Source organism: Capra hircus, chromosome 26 (assembly GCF_001704415.2).
Source record: "Capra hircus breed San Clemente chromosome 26, ASM170441v1, whole genome shotgun sequence".
NCBI classification, from domain to species: Eukaryota; Metazoa; Chordata; class Mammalia; order Artiodactyla; family Bovidae; genus Capra; species Capra hircus.
The window spans coordinates 9,178,936-9,199,696 of NC_030833.1; the positions used below are offsets into that span (position 1 = coordinate 9,178,936).

Below are 20,761 nucleotides of genomic sequence, written 5' to 3' on the forward strand. Positions count from 1 at the left end.
GAGAAATCCTCAAGACTTGTTTTCAAAATGGTCTACTGCAACCATCATAAAAGACACCTTTTACACTGGTCAGTTACAGTAACAAATTATATTGCTTTCCTTTGTTAAAATGTTTTCTTCAATTATATAAACTATAGAGTTATACCCTCATGTTCCACTCACTTTCTTATATTTAGAACTAACACTTTTCAGTTCAGTTGTGTCCAACTCTTTGCGACCCCATGGACTGTGGCACACCAGGCTTCCCTGTCCATCACCAACTCCCAGAGCTTGCTCAAATTCATGTCCGTCGAGTTGGTGATACCATCCAACCATTTCATCCTCTGCCGTCCCCTTCTCCTCCTGTCTTCTATCTTTCCCAGCATTGGGGTCTTTTCCAATGAGTCTTTTCCAAAAACTTTTAGATTTTTCTAAATAAATTTTTATCAGTGTCTGCCTAGTTTAGCAACTTAGAATTGAATCTGTTTGTACTATAGAACTGCCAAAGATCACAAATGTCTCTTTGACTGATGATATATAATGATAGAATATAAAATAGCCATATCTGTAAGAAAGACTTAAACTGTCTTTATTTTTCCAAATTCTAATAAAGTGAAACTTCTGTATACTGAAGCTAGAATGATAATGCATACAGAGCTTTAAAAGTAGTTTTGGAGAAAATACGGGTACATTTCTTCCCAAATTTTAAAAATGATTTTCTGTGCCTAAATTAAGCAGATTGTAAGGAAAAGACAGAAAGGGTCTCAGATCCAAGATGAAGGGCCCAAATGAGATCATTCAGTGAGATGGAGGTCCACAGCCCCCAACAAGGCACAGAGCTTAAAGTTTAATACCAGTGGCACCAGGGAGGGCCCACTTCTTTGGCTGTCCTGTCAGTATTCCGCACGGATGCACTTTGCGATGGTGTTCAGCTGGATATTTGAAGTTCCTTCATAAATTGTGCCTTAAAGAAAGGGGAGAAAAGGAACATAAAAGAGTGGAGCCACAGTAAAAGAGTCTGTATGAGAATCAGGTCTGCAAACACCACCTCTGCATTTGCTATAAAACTTTACCAGGAACACTATCCAATGTCCCCTCAATGTGGTATTATTTGACAAGGTAACTCTACCTAAGAGATCACAATATTCCATTTGATTTACAGATTCTCAGAATCAGTATTAAACAGGTGAAGTTTCCCGTTACTAAACTATCAATGCACCAGCCTGTATGGTTTCCTGGGAATAGGCAGCTTTTATAACTGCTGAGTTTCTATCTTCCTACCTGGCAGTAGAGCAGTGGAACGCTCAAGCTTGGTTACCCACTTAATGTCTAAAATTAGAACTGAGCTTCCAGCAACAGCATTAAGCCAATCAAAAATATTAACATTTTCAGTAAAAGAAAAATTAAGACAGTAGAATCTGTTGTGGTTTTATTGAAAGGCCTTCAGAGGCCATGAGGCATTTAAAAAGACAATTTGATGTTTAAAAAAGAATAAACCTACTTTTTTGAAGGAAGAAATAGAGGGGGAAAAATCCAGCCACAAAAAAAGGAGAGCCAAGAAACATAGTAACTGAAGCGATTAAAACTGCCTCTGCCTAGGTACCAGTAACAACAACAAAAATATCAAACCAATACAACAGCCTAAAACACCTACAGAGTCAAATAAAACAAAATAAATGTTAAAAACTCTATTTACCAATCTTCGCATCTCGGAAATATTTTTCCACAGGGTAACTTTTGGTGTAGCCCACGCCTCCCATCCACTCGATACACTTGCTGGTAATGAGGCCTGCAAGCTACCAAAAAGAAGCACAAATGACGCTGAAACCACATAACTTACACATGACCAACACTCTAAAATATTCTTAGTAACATGGATTCACTGCCATTGGCAACTGGAAGGATCAAGGTTATTTTGTAAATTAACATTTTTTGTCCCAGTCTCTATACCATTTATGGAAAATTTCCTATTAGTTCATAAAATTCTTCTTTTCTTAAGACAATTAGGGTCTTTCTTTTAGACTCGTACACTTGTCAACGGTGTCATTTACTCAGCAAATGTTAACCAAGGGCCTTCCTGTATCATCCACTCTGCCAGCCACAATGTCTGGGTGCTGACCGGTCACGGCCCTTTTGGTCCTGCTGGTCATTCAGAGAGACAAATGTTGAACCACGATCACCGAAACTGAAAAACGTATGGGGTCAGAGAAAAGCCTGTAGGAGAAGCTTCCACGGTTTAGATGGGGCAATGGGTGAGGAAGGTACAGCCTCGCTGACAACTAAAGGACAAGTCAAAGGACATTTCAAACTGAGGACTGACACGTAGAAAGGCTCCAAGGAGGGAGTGGGTTCATTGAGCTCCAAGGCCTGAGGACCAGTGGGGTGGGATCGGGGTAAGCTGTGAACAGGGAATGGGTGTGGGCAGCAGTGGGCCTCATGTGATGTGAGCAGTTTAAATAACCTGCTGGCCCCCAAAGGTGTCCACAGGAGAATCCCCAGAAAGTATAAATGTGTATCACCTACATGGCATAGGAACTTGCAGGTCGGTTAAGTTAAGGGATGATCCCAGGAGGTCCCGTGCCATCACAAGGGTCCTTATAAGGGAAAGAGGGAAGTAGAGAAGGGTGATGTGACCACAGACACAGGAAGAGCTAAACACACGACACACTGCTGGCTCTGAAGACGGAGGAAGGGACCCTGAGACTCAAAAAGCGAGTGGGTTCTAGAAGCTGGGGAAGAAGAGGAGATGGACTTTCCCCTAGAGCCCCTAGGAAGGCAGCTCCACTGACACTCAAATTTCACCCCATGTGTATGTGCATGCACACGTGTGTGCAGACACGTGTGTGTGAACGTGCATGCATGTGCGTGTGTCTGCTCAGTCACTCAGTCGTGTCCAACTCTCTGCAACCCCATGGACTGTAGCCTGCCAGGCTCCTCTGGGATTCTCCAGGCAAGAGTACTGGAGTGCATTGCCATGTCCTCCTCCAGGGGATCTTCCCGACCCAGGGATTGAACTCGAGTCTCTGTGCATCTCCTGCATTGCAGGTGGACTCTTTACCACTGCACCACCTGTGAGGCTCATTTCAGATGTCTTACCCCACAACTGTGAGACAATAGAACTGTCCTGTCTCAGGCACTAAATTTTCGGTAATTTGTTCAAAGCAACAATAGGTGAATAAAAAGGTCCCATTTGTTGTGAAGAGTCACTGAAGGGTTTAAAACTGGAGCGTAGCATGGCCTCATGGACACCTTGAAAGGGACACTGGACTGGAGGAAGCCACAAGGACCATCGAGAAGTTAGAAGTTGCCTCCGGTGGTTTGGTAAAGACGTGGCACAGCTTGGACTAGATGACTGGTAATAAATACCAGGGGAGAGAGAAACAAATTCAAGACAAATTGAGGGGCAGAATTCTCGTAACGGATGACGGATTCAACAGGGAGTGGGAGCAAAGGAGGGGCGTTGAGGGGACTCAGGTTTGTGACTGTGCAGGGTGGGGAGGGAGGGTGGCGTTCGGGGGAGGGGGACGGGGTGGGTAAAGCAGAAGCGGATCTGTTAGTCTGGAGCTCAGAAAGGAGGCTGAAGCACAAGATTAGACCTGGGGACTGAAGGGGTTAAAGTAATATCTGAGGCCAGGGAGTGACTAACACACTACTGAGCCCTGTGATACAACCAAGTTTCAGCCCAAGTCCAATGTGTTGCATGCAGAGTACAGTCAACACGAGGATGGTATCTTCCTGCTATTTTCTATTTCACGTTACCTCCAGGGCATTCGCTTCGCCCCAACTTGGAACCACAGCCATGATGCCAGTGTTCAGCTGAGGCCCACCTAGGGATTTACAGTGGGGTTTCCACCTGAACTGGGTGACTTGGTTTCCACCCGAGAGCCATGGGAACACAGAAACCTTACAGAGTTAAAGCACCTCCTATGGCAGCTTTACTTTCTTGCATTTCCTGTGTAGCAACTAGAAGGTCCATGTTATTTTACTTGAAAAACAAACAAATGTTCGAGCAACATTCCTAAATGACAAGGTTAATAAATAAATATCTTAAAAATTAAAAGACTGCAACCTGAAACTATCACAGCATTGTTCATCAGCTATACTCCAATACAAAATAAAAAGTTAAAAAAAAATTTTTAAAGACTGCATTACTCTTGTTTGTTTTACCTCTGATGCATGGTACTTGGCCATAGATGCTTCTTTAACGATTGGCCTCCCAGCTTCTAAGAGCCTTGCAGCGTTGTATGTGAGTAATCGTGCAGCTTCCAGCTGGGTGGCCATGTGAGCCACTTGGTGTTGGAGCCCCTGGAATAGGCAGATCCAAAGTAGAGAATCACAGTTTCTGGAAACACAGCTCATTGTCAAAATCCTGCCTGTATATGGAACACTGACAGACTCAAAACATACTTGCCCCAAAATAAACATTCATTTTGCAAAAGTGTTAGTTAGTTGTATCCAACTCTTTTTGACCTCATGGACTGTAGCCCGCCAAGCTCCTCTAGTCCATGGAATTTTCCAGGCAACAATACTGGAGCGGGTAGCCCCTTCAAGGGGCTTCTTCCTTGAAGATCCCCTTCAAGGGATCTTCCCAACCCAGGGATTGAACCCAGGTCTCCTGATTGCAGGCGGATTCTTTACTGTCTGAGCCACCAGAAGGCAGTTTAAAACCTGCAATCTAAAATAAACTACTCCACATATTGCTTCTGAAAAATTTTTCAAAGCTCATGTAAATTGTTTACAACTGCCGAGATTTAAAGCTTTCCTTGGTGGCTCAGCAATAAAGAATCCGTCTGCAATGTAAGAGCCATGGGAGATGCAGGTTTGATCCCTAGGTCGGGAAGATTCTCTTGAGGAAGGGCATGGCAAACCACTCCAGTATTCTTGCCTGGAGAATCTCATGAACAGAGAAGCCTGGCGGGCTACAGTCCATCGGGTCGAGAAGAGTCAGATACAACTGAAGCAACTTAGCATGCACGTGAAGATTTAAAAGATCAATTATTGTAGAATTATGTTTAAAAATGTGTTATTTTTAATACTGTGTCAAGCACTTGGAACATCTGAAAGAAAGTGAAACTCGCTCAGTTGTGTCTGGTTCTTTGCAACTCCACAGACTGTAGCCTGCCAGGCTCCTCTGTCCATGGACTCTGCGGGCCAGAATACTGAAGAGGGTAGCTGTTCCCTTCTCCAAGGGATCTTCCTAATCCAGGGATCCAGGTCTCCAGCACTGCAGGCAGATTCTTTACCATCTGATTCACCAGAGAAGCCCCTTAAAACATCTATTTGATTCTAAATCATCCTAAAGAGTATGTAGTGTTATCTTTATTTTACAGATGAAGCAGCTGAAGTTTGCAGAGGTGATGTAACATGCTCAAGGACTAAGCCAGCAAGACAAAGAACCAGGATTCTAACCCAGGATGTCGGACCACAAACCCCAGGCTCTGGAATTTGGAAGCCATGAGGAGGCAGCTCCCAAGTGCTCACCGGTATATCCTGAATCATGCCATAACCAGGCCTCAAAGACTACTGTACTACCCTTGGAGAAGGTCAATGCAGTCACAAGTATACACACTGAGACCTATTCCTTCCTCCCTGTGCCTCTCCCATTAAAATCCCAGAGAGGATTCCCTTGCGGCTTTGTAATGAAACTTTTCATTAACAGGAAGACAAGAGAGTATGCAACGGTAGAAAGATGCTAATAATTACATACCTGAAAATCAAATACCCTTCTGCCAAATTGTTCCCTTTCTTTAATATATGGAATAGTGTAGTCAAAACAGCCTTGAGCCAGTCCCAGCATCTGTTAAAAAAAATCAGAATTTATTTTTTATTAATAGTTTATGTTCTTAATTATTCAGGTTACAAATTCTTTTTACAGGCAAATTGAAAAGTTGGGTTAGAGAAAGAACTAGGCATACCAAGATGGTGAGGCATATGTTAATGACCTTCACCCACTGCATTTATAGAATTTAAGTTCTAGTAATTGGGAGAACGCTTCCCTGATGGCTCAGAGGGTAAAGAACCTGCCTGCCAATGCAGGAAATACAGGAGACTCGGGTTCGAGCCCTGGGTTGGGAAGATTTCCTGGAGAAGGAAATAGCAACCCACTCCATATGCTTGCCTGGGAAATCCCATGGACAGAGGAGCCTGGTGGGCTACAGTCCATGGGGTCGCAAAAAGTTGGATGTGACTAAGCAGGCAGGAGGGCAGGGGGTTCCATCTCCCTCTGTGTTCTATTGCCACTGTTACTAAGCTTAGATTAGGAAGTCATGAAGTCGTGAATTGGGAGAAAATGTGAGTAATTTCCCATGAAGAGGAGTACATTTGACTCCAGCACGGAGGCAGACTTTTTGGCATGGTTATGCCCACTTTTATGGATTCTTCTTTAAGCTTGAGTCTCTAGGCACAAACTAAGCCTCAGAAATTTTATCGCTTCTGAACCTTCTATCTTCCGGTCCATTTCGTATATGATCAGGATTAATAACAGCTTTGGTGCTGAATAAGACTCTTGAGAGCCCCTTGAACAGCAAGGAGATCAAACCAGTCAATCCTAAAGAAAACCTTGAATATTCATTGGCAGGACTGATGCTGAAGCTGAAGTTCTAATACTTTGGTTGCCGATTACGATGAGCTGACTCAGTAGAAAAGACCCTGATGCTGGGAATGACTGAAGGCAGGAGGAAAAGAGGGTGGCAGAGGATGAGGTGGTTGGACGGATTCACCGACACGAGTTTGAGCGAACTCTGGGAGATGGTGAAGGACAGGGAAGCCTGGCAGGCTGCAGTCCAAGGGGTCGCAAAGAGTTGGATAGGACTTAGCGACTGAATGACAGAGAGCTTCAGTGGGTTGGGTGTCAGAACGTAAAGGAGCAGTGTTTCTCAACCCTGACAGCACGTCAGAATCATCTAGGGGAGCTCAAATAATAAAAATACCAATGTGGGGCCACCCTGAGCAGTAACCTCTCCAGGACCACAAATGCTCAGCCACCCTCCTTCCCTTGCCACTTGACTTAGAGCAGAATATGAGAGGGACCCTTTTCATACTGTTCATGGGGTTCTCAAGGCAAGAATACGGAAGTGGTTTGCCATTCCCTTCCCCAGTGGACCACGTTTTGTCAGAACCCTCCATCTGCCTGGCCTGCTACAGTCCATGGGGTCACAGAGTTGGACACGACTGAGTGACTGGACTGAACTGATGAGAAGGACCATAAAGGTAAGTCTACCCAGCACTCGGGGTGAGTCCTTCAAGGCACAGCGCTTCTTTCTGGGGCAACGAAAATGTTCTAGGGTAAGAGTGGTGACCGCTAAGCAACATTGGGAATATAACACATGCTACTGAATTATTCACTTTAAAATGACTAATTTTGTTAAACAAACCTCACCTCAATAAATTATTTTCAATGGTGGAAAAACAAACAAACAATGTGAGGGTCTAGCAACCAAACCCCAACCCTGGGCGTGGGACGGAAGGGGGAGGGAGAGCAGGCCTGAGCACTAGCATCCTGAAAACTCTTTAATGATTTAATGCACAGCGGGAGTTGGGGACAACTGACACAGAGGTGCCAGTAAAAATATCAGTGTATACATCTGAGGAACAAATCAGGATATGGTGGCAGTTATAGCTGGACTGTCTCACTGCCATCCCCATCTCCATCAGAACTGAATGAATTTGAGCTTAGAAACTGTTTCTACATTTCAACATTAGGTAGCTGTTAAATCACTATCTAATTACATCAAAGCATGTAGGTTTTAGAAAAAGGAAAAAGAAAATCAATAGTTAAAGCTTTTGGGGGAAATGCCTACAAGCTTATCAATATTTCATTAGTGTTCATTCAAATTTTTCCTCAGCCTTTTACTTTGAACTTTCTGGAGGATGGAATATTATGCCCCATTATATTAAGGACAAAACCCAAACCAAGTCAAAACCCCAAAAGCAAATTAAAATGAGGCAACAACTCACTGCACTTTCAGCTGTGAGAGAAGATGCTGCTGCTAAACTCTTACAACTAAAGTTCACAGGATGCCAACAATATAGCAAATGGACACAAATTGTAGTAATCACTTGTCAGTCAACACAGGCTTTTCCAAAACAGAGTACAATGTGTTCACTATAGATAGTGAAAAACTAAAATTCTTTACAACTATAGCGTTTTGAGGATGGACGCCTTCAGTTCACTGTTACAGGTACCTCCTTCTCTAAAAGTCATTCACAGTATTAATGAAGAAACAATAACTACCAGACCTTACTCTTTGTTTCTCTTTTTTCTGACCTTAACTTTTAATTAGGTTATACGATAACTTGGAGTAATTAGACTAAAGCCCAGGCTGTGTATTTACTGCCAGCCATCTGTATTATTTATGTGTCTGGGAAGAACAAAATCCAGTGCTATAGTTTTTAATGCCATATCTGATGAAGCTGAATCACAGAAAAACTTTAAAATGAAAAGCCAGTTCTCTTTACTGATATGTTATCTGTGCTTTGTGGGAAATATGGGTTAAGTTTTGAGCTAAGAATATTTTCAGCAGATTAACAGCAGTGAAGAAAAATCTAGAGTAAAATTATAATCTAACTACTCCAAATAGTTGATATATGCAGTATCTTCAAAATCTAAAAGCTGCAAGTTTTTGAATTCTGAACACTCATTGATTATAAGTTAATATGTTACAAAAATGAATTCATAAAACCAAAGATTTCATTTTGTGATTCTAGAAAGCAACTGGTGTCATCTAATACAAAAATTTAATATGCTATTTAAAGGGCAAATTTGGTTAAAAAAATTGAATAGTTCTTATCTTATATATGTTTAATTGTTGCCATTTTATCTCTAAGTGCCAGGCCAAAAAGTTGTTTGATTTTCACATGCAAAACACTAAGTAAAAATCTTTCATTATCTACAGAGACTCTCACTAAGACTGTAACGTCTTCCTTTTTTTTTAAAGATTTATTTACTTATTTTAAATGTTTATTTATTTATCTGGTTGCGCTGGGTCTTGGTTGTGGCACCTGGCACCTTTGATCTCCCTTGCGGCACGTGTGATCTGCAGCCGTGGCTTGTGCTATCTGGTTCCCCGACCACGGATCAAACCCGGGCCCCCTGCACTGGGAACTTGGAGTCAGCTACTGGACTGCCAGGGAAGTCCCCTGAATGTTACTTATTCTTAATTTTTAAAATTGCAAAATGAATTTCATGCTTTGAAAAGTTGATTTTCAAAAAAAAATACCACATTTAACCTACAATGTACTTAAGTTATCGATCTAGGTATTAGATAATACTTTAATGCTCTTAAAGCAGAAAAAAACTGTTAGCTCTAAGCCACTGTTTGGGTCTCAGGACATTACATAATTGACCAAAGCGGAATTTTAAAGAAATCAGCCAGAAGCTATTCTTTCACTTCATGGAAGGGAAGGGCGCCATCTTGTGTTAACAAACTTCCAAATACTCACTGGTTTTACTGATTTTTTTTTCTTTTTACATTTTAATTGACTGTGTGAGGAAGAGTCAAGTTAAAGGGTAAAATCTGACTAACCTGTGCAGCAATTCCTATTCTGCCTTCATTAAGACTCCCGATGGCATATTTATAGCCATGCCCAACTTGTCCCAGGATATTTGTTTTTGGAACCTGAAAAGAAAAATATGCAGTTATTTCTCAATTTAATTTGCCATAATTCATTTTGATTATATATTTTTAAATGCACATATACTCTCAATTTCTGTGATAACACTCTAGCATAGTATTCTTTAAACTCCAAGGAAATTGTCCAGTATGTCTCTGTAACTCCTTCTAAACTGCTTCCCACGCACTCTCAGAGAGATAGAACTCAAGTCTACGCTGTTCACTACTGCACTCTCCAGAGCCTAGCACAGACATCTGTTGGATCTAGAAGAATGAAATCTCATACAATTAATCAACAACATAAATGAATAACAATTTCCGCCCCCCTCCCCGAACTCTTACTTGTATGCTACAATGTGAGATAAACTATCAGGAATAACAGAAAACGTGGACAGGTAGTCAGCCTTTCTTCTGTTGAGACTATTATTGCGACAAAAATCAATGCAGGGGTGTGTGTGGACACATGCACGTGGACACAAGATAAAGGAGGAGTGAAGAAACAGATTAAGCTGTTTACTCATACTTAAAAAAATCTAGATCAGCAGCAATTAAAAAAAACATACACTTAGCAGAATTCCCTGGTGGTCCAGTGGTTAGGACTCTGCGCTTTCACTGCTGGGGGCACAGGTTTGATCCCTGGTTGGGGAACTAAGATCTCACAAGCTGTGTGGCATGGCCACAAAAATAAACCTGCTTTATAGATAGCAGGAGAGAAATTTAAAAAAATACACTTAGCTTCTTAACATGAGCAGTTAGGAGACAAGAGTGGGCAGCGTGGGGAAAGCAAAGGGAGATGAGAAGAAAGAGAGTTGGGGTGCAGCAGTGAGGCTCACACGACCCCATAAGGACACCCCAGGAGCACATATACAGTCACCAGGGAGCCAAAAAGGTGACATTCTCACCACTGGCAGCTGATGGATCGCTGCTATATCTCAGTCAAGTCTAAAGCACCCCATTCTAGTCATCGCTTCTTTTCTTTTTAAGACTCAGCTCTCACCTGCGGGGGGCTGCCTGGCTGTTTTCCACTCTTACTGGGCAACAGCCCCACCTTGTGGCCTTGCTGTGGGCTTCCTCCTCCAAAGCCATGTTTGGTGCACAAGTAACAGGTTGCTAAACTATGAATGAGATGACTTCTCGGGGTTGACACTTGAGACCAGCGGCTGGGCAGACAGGTTTCCATCCTTGGTCTCAACGCTTGTGAGAAGCACACTGAGGTCATGACCTCAACTAAGATCACTGTTCAAGAGGTTTACAAAATACTCTCCTGTGTAGGACTAACAATTTTGATACCTTACTCGCAACTATGCATACAGGCAGAGCGTATTCCTTGTCTAAGATACCCACCTTGACATTTTCAAATGTGATTGGGCAGGTGGAAGACGCTCTGATTCCCAATTTGTTCTCTGGTTTCCCTACATGAAGGCCCTCGGTATCACCATCGACCAAGAAGCAGGTAATTCCTTTATACCCCTGAAATGAAGATTTAAAATGCTATCACCACTTTGACTGAGAAGATCTCTTGTTCCCAAAGGGCTCAAAGTAAACAGAAAACTAAAAGCAGACTTTAGCATTAATTACTAATGAACTCAGAATTGCACCATGTGTGTTATGAAACCAGAGTGGTGAAAGTAGATTCAAAATAAAGAATTTTACTCTTTTACACTTTCAGAAACCACTGTTGCTATTAAAATTATTAAGCAACACAAAAGTATTACATGATTAATTCCCCATCTTCAATTTAACTTTATTTTATAAAGTTTCAAAATTTAATTTAATTAAATGTTACCCTAGAGAAAAAACAAAAGCAATGTTTACCATTTTGCTATATGTCTATTTTTCAACTGAATGTGTACGTGCGTGTTCAGTTATGTCCAACTCTTTGCAACCCCATGGGCTGTGGCCCACCATGCTCCTCTGTCCATGATGGATACTCTAGGCAAGAAAACTGGAACGGGTTGCCATTGTCTCCTCCAGGGGATCACCTAGACTCAGGATGTGAACCCGTGTCTGTGACTCCTGCATTGGCAGATTCTTTACTCCTGAGCCATCTGGGAAGCCCTTTTTCTTTTAAATAAGAATAAGCCTTTCTTGTTTTAAGAATGTAAAAAAACATTCTTAAAAATAAATGTGCTAGAAAAAGAATTTTAAAAAATAAATGTGCTAGGGGACTTCCCTGGCTGTCCAGTGGTTAAGACTTCACCTTTCAATGTAAGAGGTGTGGGTTCAATCCCTGGTTGGGGAGCTGAGATCCCACATGCCTCCTGGCCAAAAAATAAGACAGAAGCAACACTGTAACAAATTCAATAAAACTTAAAATGATTCACATCAAAAATAAATAAATGTACTAAATAGCTACTTAAATTCTTCATTATTAAACAGAAAATCTGAAATTCTATAAAATTCAATACTTTAGCCTCCTGTCTAACAGATTAGGAGATTAATTAAATGGTCTTCCATGCAGCTAAAATTTACTGTTAATTGTAATATTTGTTTTAGGAGTTTAGTAAATAAGCGGATGAAAAGATGTCGGCTGTCTAACTTTTCCAATTCTGAGGAGTATGAAGAATTTAAGACTAAGTCCTAAGAAGAAAATGCAAGCAAGGAAAAGAAACAAAGAGAAAAGATGAGGGGGGCAACAGTGAGCACGTTTGTCCTCAAACTTACAGCAGAAAAGTCTGCATTTGCCATCACCACGAACAGCCCAGCAATCTCAGCGCTGCTAATCCACATCTTTGACCCGTTGATGATGTAATAATCTCCCTTTTTATCAGCTCTGGTCTTCATAGCAAATGAATCGCTACCTGCTCCAGCCTCTGAAATACAGATACTTGATGCCTACACATGAGAGGAAAAAATTCCAAATTAAGACTTGTATTTATATTCCGCATAACAAATACCCACTTACAGCAAAATCAACATTTGAAAATCAAAAACTTTCAGCTACTTCCAAAAGCCTGTATGTATCAAAATAGTAATGGCATTCTGACAGCATTATTTCCCAAAATATATTCCACTATTTGTCTAGGTCAGACTTAAAGATCTAAGCACATATTCAAAGTTATGTTTCATTAAACTGGTTTTCATAATCGCAATGTAAATGAAACCACCAATCAAAATAATAGATAAAACAGAAATGATTTAATTGTGCAACGGTCATTCTCTAAATTTCCGAGTGTATTTTTCTAGTGTGTATTAGCCACTCAATCATGTCCAACTCTCTGCAATCCCATAGACTGTAGCCCACCATGCTCCTCTATCCATGGAATTCTCCTGGCAAGAATACTGGAGTGGGGTGTCGTACCCTTCTCCAGGGGATCTTTCTGATCCAGGGATTCAACCCAGGTCTCCTGCATTGCAGGCACATTCTTTACTGTCTGAGCCACCAGGTTAGCATTAATTTACTGAGCACTGCTTGAGTAATAATCACTCCATGGCAAATAGATGGGGAAACAGTGGAAACAGTGGCTGACTTTATTTTTCTGGGCTCCAAAATCACTGCAGATAGTGATTACAGCCGTGAAATTAAAAAACGCTTACTCCTTGGAAGGAAAAGTTATGACCAACCTACATAGCATATTAAAAAGCAGAGACATCACTTTGTCAACAAAGGTCCGTCTAATCAAGGCCATGGTTTTTCCAGTGGTCATGTATGGATGTGAGAGTTGGACTGTGAAGAAAGCTGACTGCCGAAGAATGGATGCTTTTGAACTGTGGTGTTGGAGAAGACTCTTGACAGTCCCTTGGACTGCAAGGAGATCCAACCAGTCCATCCTAAAGGAGAGCAGTCCTGGGTGTTCACTGGAAGGACTGATATTGAAGCTGAAACTCCAATACTTTGGCCACCTGATGCCAAGAGCTGACTCATTTGAGAAGACCCTGATGCTGGGAAAGATTGAGGGCAGGAGGAGAAGGGGACGACAGAGGATGAGATGGTTGGATGGCATCACTAACTCAATGGACATGAGTTTAGGTGGACTCCAGGAGTTGGTGATAGACAGGGAGGCCTGGCGTGCTGGGGTTCATGGGGTCACAAAGAGTCGGACACAACTGAGCGACTGAACTGAGCTGAGTAATTAGTGGTGCTGTGTTGTTGTCTTAAACAGAAAAGTCAACACTGTAGCTACTTTTCTCCTGAAAACATCCTACATTTAGACAAGATCAGATCCATTTAGACAAGACAGATCAGAACAACTCATGTCAACTCACCTTTTCAGTAGCTAGCTTGGGCAAATAGGTAGCCTTCTGTTCTTCGGTTCCATATTTTCCAATCATCCTGTTAATTAATGTGTTCTGAATGTCACATACCAGAGCCACAGATGCATCAACTTTGGCTAACTCCTCTATCACTAGGACAGAGGAAAAAAATGAAGCTCCTGTTCCTCCATATTTTGCGTCAATTTCAATACCCATCAACTAAAGGAAAAAGAAGGAAACATATATTAAGAAAGCTATTTTTTATATGGGACAATTTCTTGCAAGAATGAGTTCAAAAATAATTTGTAACTATATAAGTTCTTAATTTTTAAATTCTGTATATATCTCTTATTTTTATTTGGTATGGCTCTATCCCTCTAAGTAACAAAAATAAATCTATAACAGAAATATATATTTTCAAAGGATAAAATGACATGCTGGAACTATCAATTATTTGCTTTGGGGATCTAAAAAACAAAAATAAGAGAGGTAAAATGTTTTAAATGATACTGAAATGGAATAGTAATAAAATATGTAATAAGGAAACTGGGGAAAGCAGTGAATATCTCCAGTCTCATTGAGCAGAATGTCTTTGAGTCAGTCCCCTCCACCTTGACCCTTTAAACTGAGACAATAATTGAATAAATAACCGAATGGCCATTCCTTTTGGGGCCATTTCAGCAAGTCCAGATGGTTAGCAGACCACATGTGGTAGTGTTTCCTAGAATCACACAAGACAAGGCCCAGCTGCCTGGTAATCACGGTCAAAACTGATCAAGGCTTTTCAGTAACTGCCTGACTGTTCAATAACCAGTCCTCAGCCTGGAACATGAAACATCCACAATATTCCATTTTTTAAGTGTCCTCGTTTCAGAAAGAGAATGTGTGCGTATGTAATTCAAGACCCAAAACTGTGTATTTGCTGATTTCTCTTCACATAGAATAAATCTTCTGCCTTTTACTAAGGGGGAAAAGGAGAAGGAAATGACAACCCACTCCAGGCTTGCCTGGGAAATCCCATGGACAGAGGAGCCTGGGAGACTATGGCCCAAGGGGTCACAAGAGTCAGACATGACTTAGCAACTAAACAACAACATGCAAATCCCAGAGTTCCCAAATATTAACTTTTATATTCAGCAACTGCATAGACTTACTTAGCATACTTGGTTGCCTTATGGCCATCAGAATTCTTTCATGCTCACCTATCTTTAGTTTGCTTCCTGATATTTGTGGCTTGCATCAGCAATTCCCAACTTACTGTGACATTAGAACATTATTTCTGTGGGTTAATTCTACTTTATTAAAATTTAATGGGGTAAATAGCATACTTACTTAATACATCATTGGGCTTCCCTTGTGGCTCAGCTGGTAAAGAATCCACCTGCAATGCAGGAGACCTGGGTTCGATCTGTGGGTTGGGAAGATCCCCTGGAGAAGGGAAAGGCCACCCACTCCAGGATTCAGGCCTGGAGAATTCCATGGACTTTATAGTCCATGGGGTTGCAAAGAGTCGGACATGACTGAGTGACTTTCACTTCACTCACTTAAGAGGGGAAAAAAAGACACAAAGCTGTGACCAGGCAAAGAGGAATGCTTCTCTCTGCCTTCTCCAGGTAGTAGGGAGTTGCATGCGCTACAGCCAGGGTATGGCTGTTATGTTTTTAGCTGATGACAAACTTAGCTGATAGGAAGTGAGAACCACAAGGGGGAAGATAGAAAGGCTGAGCAAACCAGCAATGATGTTCTATGAGGAAGAATTCAGGACTGGGAGGTGCCTGAAGGCTGACGGAGGCATGAGAATATTGGACTATCGTATCTTTAACAGCTGTCAAGAGACACTGCTTCTCTAAAAAGGTCACCGATGGACGTATTTGTCAGTTATCTTGGCAGGTGACCTCTGTAGAGGTCAGAAGTTAGGAGTCACGTGAGGCTGAGAATAGCTGATCCAAGATGTGAAATGAAGCAGACCCCCCCAAGGGGTGTGTGACAAGCAGGCAGGAGTGACTGTGACGTGGCAGGCAACCTGTCGCTGCAAATGACGCTGCCTGCAAGAACTACCCCCTCGCGAGAGTGAAGCTCAAAGTGTGGGACCCCAAGACCGCTCAGAGAAGTCCTGAGGTTCTGTAAATGGACCTGGCTGAGAAATGGATGCTTTCTGAATCGTGACTTCACATAAGATTCTATTTTCCCAACAGTTTCATCGCTAAAAGAAAATTGAAAAACTACTATTGTATGGTATTAAAAAAAAACAAAGGTAGTATTATTTGAACAGTAAGAAATTAAAAAATTACTGGAAAAGGCTAATTTTCAAACAGGATAACTGGTTAGGATTTAAGCCAATGGCTCTGAACTAATAGGGACTATTAGTTCTGGGACAGCCTTGTGTGCTAACTTGCTAACTGTCCGACTCTGTGCGACCCCATGGACAGTAGCCCACCAGGCTCCTATGTCCATGGGATTCTCCAGGCAAGGATACTGGAGTGGGTTGCCATGCCCTCTCCGGGCGATCTTCCCAATCCAGGGATAGAACCTGCATCTCTGCCTAGGGTAGCCTTGCATGTGTGTGCTTAATTGCTCAGTCATGTCCCACTCTTGGTGACCCCATGGACTGTAGCCCAGCAGGCTCTTCGGGGATTCTACAGGCAAGAATACTGGAGTGGGTTGCCATGCCTTCCTCCAGGGTATCTTCCCGACTCAGGGATTGAACCCAGGTCTCCCACACTGCAGGCAGATTCTTTACCAGCTGAGCTATCAGGGATAGCCTTAGTATTGGGGCGGGTGCGGGGGGGGGGGGGGGGACAAAAACTTCCCACCTGTACAGAAGGGAGAAGCGAAGAGTCTGGTGATTCTGAAATGTTCTCCGTGGGGTTCCCATGATGATAACCTCTCCCTATATTCACAGTCAGAACATTTCTATTTTTATCCATTTTATATACTGTGCTTCTATTAAAGCACAATTAAAAAATTGGAAATTGGTTGCCTGGGTTAAATTTGATGGATTTCAGATACGAACCTCTTGCTTTTAGGTTTCCTACATATACAGAGAGTCAGGTAGATGCTCTGGTATGAAGTTTTACTAAAGCAAGGTTTTGTAACCTTGGCGTTACTGAGCTGGATAATTCTGTGTCTCAGCAGCCCATCCTGTGCACTCTGCGATGTTCGGCCTGCATCTTACTGGACATCAGTTGCACACCTAGTGGTGACTACCACATCTTCAGACATTGCCAGATGTCCTCTGGGGAACAAAAATAGCCCCCAGTTGAATACCACTGGTCTGAAGAAATCACTCTTGCTTCTAACCTTTTACTTATAAGGCACCGGTATTTCTAATTTTAAAAGTTAATTTGACTAAAAAAATTTTTTTAACTAGGCTCTCAATCTGAAAGAGAAGTCACATAATTCTGACTAGGAAATTATGCCATCATTATCATTTCTAAATTTAAAAGTATACATACATTTTAACACTGGAAGGTATTTATGAAAGTTTGAAATTAGAATAATTATTAATTATATACCCCTTGTTGAAATAATCCTTGTATTATGGATTTTTCCATTTTTGAATCTTCATCCATTTTTGAAACAAAAGGAGCAACTTGTTCCTGGGCAAATTTTTTAACTGTAGGGGGAAAAAAAAAACACTAATAAGTCTTTATTTTATAAATCTGGCACGTATTAATTTAAAAAAAAGAAGACTTAAAATTAATGACAAAAATTCCACTCACAAACTTAGGAGAACACCTCCGCAAGTCCTGTCACAGGCCGTGTGATCTCATACCAAAGGCCACGTCGTGACCCGGGGAGAACTCTGGTGAACCCGGGTTCACTCACCTGTGCTCTTTATCATCATCTCCTCATCCGTAAATGTTTGCAGAGGGGCGAGAGGTAGTCCATTGCTTGTCGCTTTGAGCTGAGCTTCTGACTGAGAAGAATTTAGGGCATGAGGAGGAGTTTTCCAGGAAGACAGGCAGCTTGGGAAGTTTCTTCGTAGCTGTGGGAACAGTCGCCACTGAGTAACGAATACACGCATGCGCGCGAGGGCAGAAAAGCCCGTCGAGAGGAGGAGCGTCAGCTGCTTTGGGAGTTACCTTTACAAACCCACCCTTCATAACTTCTTTCAGCAGATAAGAGAGACTGGCCTGGCGCGTTAAGATTCACCATCCTGTGACCAAAAACCCAAGCTGGGTTATCCGGGAAGGAGCTGTTCTAAAGGAATACGTCTCCCCACATAATTGCTTCTTACCTTGGAGGAAACAGAACGTTCCAGGTGGAACTCATTCTTCAAATGACACGTTTCTGTAACTTCTTGGCTAGGAAAACTGGACTCTAACAGTACTGACTACAGTGAAGAGAATTCTCTCGTGGGGCAGGGATGTGTGAGGGCCCGGGGACAGCTGAGGGAGCCGAGCGTCCCAGCTGCCCTGCCTGGCTGCAAGGAGCTCTGCTTCTTGGGTTTCTGTGGCCAGTGTTTTTTTTCTCTTCAGCTTCTCATTAATTAGTACCAGAAGATACAGGTTAAGAAAATGGGCTCCGGAGTCCGAAAGAACTAGTGTCAGTCTGGCTGCTTACGATGTGATTGTGAAGTGAAAAGTGAAAGTCGCTCAGTCATGTCCAACTCTTTGTGAGCCCATGGACTATACAGTCCGTGGAATTCTCCAGGACAGAATACTGGAGTGGGTTGCCTTTCCCTTCTCCAGGGGATCTTCCTAACCCAGGGACCGAACTCAGGTCCCCTGAATTGCAGGCAGATTCTTTACCAGCTGAGCCGCAGGGAAGCCTAAGGATACTGCGTTGGGTAGCCTATCCCTTCTCCAGCAGATCTTCCTGACCCAGGAATCGAACTGGGGTCTCCTGCATTGCAGATGGATCTTGGGCAGGTGGTTTTTAACCTCTCTGTTAAAATCTCTCAGTCTTAGTTTCCTTCCTTATAAAAATGAGGAAATAACCTTTGGAAAATAAGGATAATAACCGTGTGGAAGCAATCCACATCAAGGGTTTAACATGGGACCCACTGTATAGTAGGAGTTCAACAAATGGTAATGACTAACTCTGCTCTGAGCCCTAAGAACACAGCAGTGGTGGTCTAAGAGAAGCAGTTAGGGTTGTAACTCAGTGAAACTGCAAGGCTAGCTCCTCCTGCCATTAGTGTGTCCCCCTGTCACAGGGTCCCAAGTTCTTCAACAACAAATCCATTGTTGACCAGAAACAGAGACAGGCCATCCGATTTCAATGAAAAGAAGAGAGAGACGCCATCTGATCTCAAATGCTTGTTGTAAGTCTGTTCTCTGTGTCTGCATCTCCACTGCTGTCCTGCAAGTAGGTTCATCAGTGAAGTGAAAGTGAAGTGAAGTCGCTCAGTTGTGTCTGACTCTTTGCGACCCCATGGACTGTAGCCTACCAGGCTCCTCTGTCCATGGAATTTTCCAGGCAAGAGTACTGGAGTGGGTTGCCATTTCCTGGAGGGGATCTTCCCGACCCAGGGATCAAACCCGGGTCTCCTGCATTGCAGGCAGACGCTTTACCATCTGAGCCACCAGGTTCATCAGTACCATCTTTTAATATTCCATATGCATGTGTTAAGAGGGCGGAATGAATTGAGAGAATAGCATGGAAACAGATACATTACCATCAGTAAGATAAATAGCAGAGGGAGCTCAACCCAGTGCTCTGTGACCACCTAGAGGGGTGGGGTGGGGTGGGAGGTGGGAGAGGAGTTCAGGAGGGAGGGGACATATGTATACCTGTGGCTGATTCATGTTGATGTATGGTACTTTGGCCACCTCATGCAAAGAGTTGACTCATTGGAAAAGACTCTGATGCTGGGAGGGATTGGGGGCAGGAGGAGAAGGGGACAACCGAGGATGAGATGGCTGGATGGCATCACGGACTCGATGGACGTGAGTCTGAGTGAACTCCGGGAGATGGTGATGAACAGGGAGGCCTGGTGTGCTGCGATTCATAGGATCGCAAAGAGTCGGACACGACTGTGCAACTGAACTGAACTGAACAAAATATTATAAAGTAATTACCCTCCAATTAAAAAAAAAGTGAAGAAAAAAAGTACATAGGATATCTAGTATCACCTCTACCTGGGAAGAACCCAGAAAACACTAGGCAGATGGAGGTAAAGAGGATGAGAAGGAGCAAAGACAACCGTGGCTTGGGATGCAGGGAATCCGACGTCAGGTGTAGGGGTATTAAAAGATAGGAAGTTAAATAAATGGATAAGTGTAAATTGCATACATGAAGAAATTATATGAAAATGCCATTCAACCACACATAATTACACAGCATGAATTATATTGCTATGTAAATTAAACCTCAGTGAAGCTGTTAAAAAAAATTAGTGTTTTCCTTTCAGCCAACAAAAATTAACAGAATATACTCAAGATCTGCCAAATGCCTGCGAGCACATTGGGACAGAGTTCACCAGTTCTGAGAAGCTGAGGGCACTGTCAGGACAAGACAGAGTTCATGGAACAGGAAAGAAACAAAGTCAAGCTTTGCAAAATTAAAAAGCAAATGTAAAGTTGAGGGAAAAAAAAAAAAAAGCAAATTAGGCAATCTGACTAAGCCCACAAGGCATAGCCACCCCCCATTAAAAATACAGAGGAAGGAGTACAACTTTCACCCAAAAAAAAAAAAAAAAAAAAACCCCAGGGGACCAAATTCTTCTTAAAATCTGGAGAGAGGGATCTCTCCAAGACCATCTATTGTCAAAAGGGAAGGGCTCCTATAGAGTACATTTGACCACCCCTATTGCTGTCAAACTGCAGGGGATATCTAGTTGGGTACACTTGTCCAGACTAAAGCTTTTGCCCTCAGAAACCCTGCAGGTCACAACAGAAAATAGTATACCTGTAAGCCAGAAGAAGCTCTGAGATACCTGTTCAAAAGACAGGCACCATCAGACAGCTAAGAAAAATGATTTAGTGGGTTGGCTCCTATTTGAAGACTTACAGGAAGTTGGAAACGCTCTT

The 20,761-nt window shown here is 42.4% G+C and overlaps 1 protein-coding gene across 2 annotated transcripts in view; it reads right to left on the minus strand.

Annotated features, from left to right (window-relative positions):
- Positions 544-20,761, minus strand: part of ACADSB (acyl-CoA dehydrogenase, short/branched chain) — a 34,743-nt gene continuing 14,525 nt past the window's right edge. For both annotated transcript variants that reach the window (XM_005698580.2, XM_018041365.1), the window contains exons 2-11: positions 17,613-17,772; positions 17,300-17,400; positions 13,797-14,003; positions 12,255-12,425; positions 10,935-11,060; positions 9,504-9,596; positions 5,687-5,776; positions 4,147-4,284; positions 1,676-1,775; positions 544-943 (exon numbers count right to left, since the gene is read on the minus strand). In XM_005698580.2, the coding sequence (XP_005698637.1) occupies positions 873-943; positions 1,676-1,775; positions 4,147-4,284; positions 5,687-5,776; positions 9,504-9,596; positions 10,935-11,060; positions 12,255-12,425; positions 13,797-14,003; positions 17,300-17,400; positions 17,613-17,772 (1,257 nt within the window). In that variant the 3' untranslated portion in view covers positions 544-872. The remainder of the gene's footprint in view (positions 944-1,675; positions 1,776-4,146; positions 4,285-5,686; positions 5,777-9,503; positions 9,597-10,934; positions 11,061-12,254; positions 12,426-13,796; positions 14,004-17,299; positions 17,401-17,612; positions 17,773-20,761) is intronic.